The sequence below is a fragment of the Marmota marmota genome, unplaced genomic scaffold (genome assembly GCF_001458135.2).
Source record: "Marmota marmota marmota unplaced genomic scaffold, marMar, whole genome shotgun sequence".
NCBI lineage: Eukaryota > Metazoa > Chordata > Mammalia > Rodentia > Sciuridae > Marmota > Marmota marmota.
This window is the reverse complement of record NW_026000256.1, coordinates 1,016,136-1,021,660: the sequence shown is the minus strand read 5'-3', so window position 1 is coordinate 1,021,660 and position 5,525 is coordinate 1,016,136. Positions and strand designations below refer to the sequence as shown.

The 5,525-nt window shown below is 51.4% G+C and overlaps 2 protein-coding genes across 3 annotated transcripts in view; both read right to left on the bottom strand.

The window, feature by feature from the left end:
* Nucleotides 1-4,312, bottom strand: part of Fam50a (family with sequence similarity 50 member A) — an 8,624-nt gene extending 4,312 nt beyond the window's left edge. The window contains exons 1-4 of one of the 2 annotated variants that reach the window (XM_048796731.1): nt 4,092-4,312; nt 2,739-2,823; nt 2,540-2,639; nt 1,899-2,044 (exon numbers count right to left, since the gene is read on the bottom strand). In XM_048796731.1, the coding sequence (XP_048652688.1) occupies nt 1,899-2,044; nt 2,540-2,639; nt 2,739-2,823; nt 4,092-4,202 (442 nt within the window). In that variant the 5' untranslated portion in view covers nt 4,203-4,312. The remainder of the gene's footprint in view (nt 1-1,898; nt 2,045-2,539; nt 2,640-2,738; nt 2,824-4,091) is intronic. The other variant, XM_015506994.2, reaches the window with a different exon arrangement.
* Nucleotides 4,313-5,456: 1,144 nt separating this feature from the next.
* The window catches only part of Gdi1 (GDP dissociation inhibitor 1), a 5,932-nt gene continuing 5,863 nt past the window's right edge, over nt 5,457-5,525 (bottom strand). Inside the window, exon 12 of the mRNA XM_015506943.1 lies at nt 5,457-5,497. Coding sequence (XP_015362429.1) covers nt 5,457-5,497 — 41 coding nt within the window. The remainder of the gene's footprint in view (nt 5,498-5,525) is intronic.

The window sequence follows — 5,525 nt, the reverse complement described above, 5'->3', positions numbered from 1 at the left end:
AAAAAAAAAAAAAAAAAAAAAAAAAAAACCAACAAGATATCAGGATCCCACTGCTAGGTCTCTTAAAATGAAGCCTTTAGAAGGAGGGAAAAGCCTACACCAAACAGTGTTTTTGTAAAAGCCCTAGTGATACAGACAGGTTAATAACCTCCCCCCACTTAGGCCTGCTCAGACCAAAACAGTAGCTCCTGCCACACACAACACTGAGCTTGTGGCAGTTGACATGTAGCTAGCTGGACTAGCCTAGATGGAAATATTTTGGATACAGTTATGTTAAATACAATGTATTACTAGCCGACCGCAAGCCTGTATCCCAGCAGCTAGGGAGGCTGAGACAAGAGGATTGGGAGTTCAAAGCCAGCCTCAGCAACCGCAAGGCACTAAGTAACTCAGTGAGACCCTGTCTCTAAATAAAATACAAAATAGGGCTGGGATGTGGCTCAGTGGTTGAGCACCCCTGAGTTCAATCCCTGGTACCCCACCCCCCAAAAAAACCCAATGTATTACTAAAATAACAATTTCTAAAATATTCCAGGTCTGTCACCTTGCCTTCGTCTGAGGCTTGGGACATAACTTGTTCAGAGTTCTCAAATATGTCCACTCTTTCCTGATATTTCAGTGCAGCTGTATCTTTTCACCTTTCCTGTCTCTGGAACTAATGAAATTCCCCTCATGCTTAAGGCCCAACTACCAACTATCCTCCTTGTGACACATTCTTTGACCTTGGGCTACTCCCCAGGCCACAGGTGGGGCAGCAATTCATCCAGAATACATGCTGATTTGTATGCCTTCCACTAGGAGAGGACAATGCCCTGTATGCTCCTGATCAGGTACAGAGTATGTGTGTAGCACACAGGAGAACCAGGCTGGCTTTGGCTTCACTTACCAGCCTTCCCCAAAAGTTCCTGATGTCCCCTCGTTCTCACATCTGAGGTCTGTAGTGTCCACCTAATAGCCACTAAATTTCTTTGGCTGTGTAAATTTTACAGTAGAACTAATTCAACAATTAACTCTTTAGTGCTCAGTGGCTACCATATTGGGAAGCACAGACATGAATATTTTCATCACTGCAGAAACTTAAAGCACCCAAGCATGGTCCAGAATATCTTCTCTCCTCAATCTATCCTATTGTGGCACCTTCAGAGGGTAGCTTCTGGAACCTTCTGGACCAGTTACCAACCTCATTCCGACAGTCCTTGCACTGGTGGCTCCTGTCCAGGGGACACTGGCTGGGATTTGACTCAATTTGCCACTGACAGTGAGCCCCTACTTGGCTTTAAAAACCAATGCAGCTGGGGCTGGGGTTGTGGCTGAGTGGTAGAGCATTTGCCTAGCATGTGTGAGGCACTGGGTTTGATTCTCAGCACCACATAGAAATAAATAAATTAAATAAAGGTCCATCAACAATATATAAAATTTTTTTTAAACCTGATGCAGCGGGGCATGGTGGTGTACACCTGTAATCCCAGCTACTCATAAGGCTGAGGAAGGAGGATCAAAAGTTCAAGGACAGTCTCAGCAACTTAGCAAGACCCGGTCTCAAAAAATTTTAAAAGGATTTGGGAATGTAGCTCAGTGGTAAAGTGTCCCTGGGTTCTATGACCAGTACCTAATTTACTAATCAATTAGTTATTTAAAAATAAAAAGGGATCACGATGTAGCTCAGTGGTTGGTCACTTGCCTAGCATGCACAAGGTCCTGGGATCAACACTAAGTACTGCAAAAATAAAAATAAAAAATATAAAAGTAGTGCAGTCCTGGCTCCTTGCTTTCCTTTCCTGCCCCATGTGAACTCTGGGACCATAAGCATAGCGAGCAACTGAGGCTGGGCAGTAGATGTTCTTTTTCCTTCTACAGCCCAAAATCCCGGATTGAGTTCTGGCAGGCAGGGCCCTCACCTTCCCTTTCCAGCTCCTCCTCATACATGGCCACCTCCTCCTCCTCTTCGCCTCCCTCCTCTTCTTCCTCCAAGGTGAAGGACAGGCTAGAGATCTTCCGCTTGGCCTCCTTCTTGCGCTCTTTTTCTCGCAGCTTCTCCAGCTTTCTACCAAGGCATGGGTGGCCATCATGCCCCATGTTCCTGCCTCTAGGTCCTTTCCCTGACCCAGAGACACTTGTGTGCTCAGTATGGGGCTCACCAAGTGCAGGTTGGATCTCCCTAGCACCCCAGAGGGATCCTCCTGCCCTGAGTCACTTCATAGCTCATGGGCAGAGAGCTCTGATTATGACACAGCAGGCATATAGAGATATGGTTAAGATAGAGAAGGGGGACAATGCAAGCTCTTAATACACCCACTGAAAGAAGAGGGCACAGAAAGGACTACCTTTATAGTACAGAGGAACAGAAAGGGGAAAGACAAACTAGGAAGGTAAGAAGACTTTAGTGTGGGCCCAAACTAGATGCTATACCCATTTCCAAAACAGGAAATGGGTTCCCCCCATGAAAAAGGAATAGCCTGACACTTTCCCGGGAGCCCCCGAGTGCTAGCTGCATCTTAAGAGGAAAGCTGCTGGCCAAGGGACCAAGGAGGGAACCCACAGCTGCAGTTCTTTTGACTGCTCCTTCTTGGCCAGCTGCTTCTCCCGCTCCTTCACCAGTGCTTCCTGTTTGGCTTTCATGTCATTCAGGGTCACAAGACCTGTAAGGCAAGGAGACATGGGGGAAAGGCTGGTCATCCAGGGTTGGCAAAGAAACAGCCTCCCTAGGCCTGGGAGAGTAGCATGTGCACCCTGCTCACCCACGGTGCTGGACTTGAGCTCTGCCTCCACAGCATCGTAGTGTGCAGAGAACTTCTTGTCAATGTTGGATTTCATTATGTTCTCCTACAAAGGAGGGAACACAGCAGTGAGGACGACCCATCACTACACTGTAGAAACAACATGCTGGATGTTGGGGACCTGGGTTCTAGTCCGAGATATGTCCCTGGAAAAGACAGACCCTCCTATCCTTTATAGGTAGAGGATCCACAAAGCTAGGGGATGGTCTGCCAGCGCTATGAGAGTCAAATGGGTTGTTTCCCACCAACTCTTGCACTGCTCTGGCCCCTTTCATGTCTCCTGCTGAGGGCTAGAGCTTCTTTGGTGGCCTGCAGCCATTGGCCCTACTCATTTTTGGCCTTTTTCATATCCAGCCTATAAGATGATGCTCCTGAGACCGGACCCAAGGAGAAGACAAAGGAACAGAGTGGTTGAAGGGCTGAGCCCTATCCTGAGTGATCTTCCTCCCTCCTCCCAACCTCAGGTGTTGCCAAAGCTTCCCGGAGGCCTCCTCTCTCCACCCAGCCCCATTCCAAGAGTGCCATGTAGATCCATCTCTGACCAGGGCCTTCAAAAGAAGTGGTCAGCAGAGCTTGCCAGGCAGTTCCCACTGAGACAGCAGGGCTAGGTCCAGACAGTTTTGTGTCAAACATAAAGCATGTAGTGAGGCTGAGTGAAATCTCTGCCTGAAATCTTGTTCCTGCTCTCCCCTGGAATCTGAAGTCCTTACTCTTCTGATGAATCTCCTCCAAAGGCACAAGTTGAGGGTTCATGATTCCTCTCTCCCTGAGCCCACCATCACTGGCCACTTATTGAAGCACTGGGGGAGCTGCTAGAACCCCAGAATGTGACGCGTGCCTGCCTTCATCATGAGTGCAAAGGGTTCCAGAATGAGTCTCAGTGGCCTGCCCCTGTGTCTTACCACAGGGCTTGCCCTTCCCGGTAGGCACTGGATCCTGGTAGAGGCCTGGTTCTGAGGGCTGGGGAACCTGAACCAAGGAGTTCTGTGCTCAGAAGGAGCGTTTGGGAAGGCCTCCCAACCCCAGTGCTACCAACAGAAATATTGACTGGCTCCCTTCTGATGGAGGCTTGTCACAAGCTGTCTCTACCTCTGACATGGCTTGACTCTGGCCCATTTTACAGATGAGACTGCCGCTGGCTCACTTCTGCCATCTGCCAGAGGCGGCAAGCAAGAGTCCCGCTCCCGATTCGGGGACCGCCCCCTAGTGCTCCCAGCCCGCTGCCCAGGGTCTCCCAGGGCCTGAGGGTGGAGCTGGGCCGCCAGGGGGCCCGCGCGGTGCGCATGCTCCACGGCGCCCGGGCCCAGCCCGCACCTCTGCGATCCGCTGCTTCATCTGCTCCATCTGCTCCCGCTGCTTTTCCCGTTTCTTCATCAGATGCATGGCGCGGCCTGCCTCGCTCGCGGCGCCCTTGTACTGAGCCATGGCGGCGGCAGCGGTGACGGTGGCGGCAACAACTGTGACAGCGGCCCGGCTAAATCCAGGCAACGGCGGCGGCCGCGGTTCAGTCAGCTGACGCGTGACGTCGACCACTAGCGAAGGTGCGCCAGCGCCCGCCCCGCCCCGCCATCACTGCACGTGATCGCGCCCTGCCCCGCCCCGCCAGCCGCGGGAGGCTGGACCCCCACCTCCACAAGTAGGCTCTCGCCAGAGACCTCCCGGGCTTCTCCTCCCATTTATTCAGGGACACTAAGCTTGAATATCCCAACCTCTTGTCCTTCCTTGTAGTTAACCCCGACCCGAAGCCGGGTCTCCAGTCCGTCTATTTCTTCCTATCGACCCCAGAGCTGGGCCCGCCCCCTCCATTTCTTCGGGTATTGATCTTTCACTGCTCAAAGCCGGCCCCCACAGGGTCCCTGCTTCCTCACTGCCTGAGCCCAGGTCTGGCATAGGCCCACAGACTTGTTCGCATATAGGTTGCTTGACTCCTACCCAAAGCTAGACCTAGTGTTCCCTTCGCCAGGCCCAAGGCTGGTCCCTGATTTCTGTCTTATTTTGACCCAGACGTTAGTTCTGTACCTTGATCTCCAACCGAGGCCAGATGCTAGCTTTCCTGCTTCCCCTGCACTGACCTTTGAGAGATGCATTCCCGGTGCCAGTTGCTATACCTGGGCTCTAACCCAGACAGCCAAGGCCCTGTCAAGCACCCAGCTTTTGGGAATTCAACCTAAAGATCCAGGTTCAGGTTTCAACACAGTTTTATTGGGAGGTTTTGTTTTCTGTGAAATACACTAGAGGCTAGGGCAAGGGACACATTCACTTTGCAAGATAAGGGTTTCCCACCACTAAAGGAACGGCATGGGGCAGGGCACACTGGGGTTTGGATCCATTTTCCCACCTCCTTCTGCTTTGCTCTTTTCTCTCAGCAAGTACCAAAGAACACAAAGACAAGGAATAAAAACAGCAAGATCAACCCTCCATTGGGGCCACACCTAAACCTTCTCCCCTTCCCTAGGCTTTGCCAGGGCTAGGAGAGGCTGAAGAAGCTTACTCTACAGCCCCCAGGCTGCATCAGAGGGCTTCAGGCTCAGATGGAAGGGGGGCAGAAGTTAATAAATTAGAATAAATTATGGGGGAGGGGAGGAATGCAATTTTGTGCTGGGAGGGCCCCTTCTTTCCAACACACTAGAGTTGGTGGGGGGAGGCAGGGGGCATCTCCAAAGGCCACTACAATGGGGGTTAAGAGCAGTGAGGGTAGAAGTCAGGTTTTCCTCCATGTCCTTCACGAACAGAGCAGAAGAATGGGGG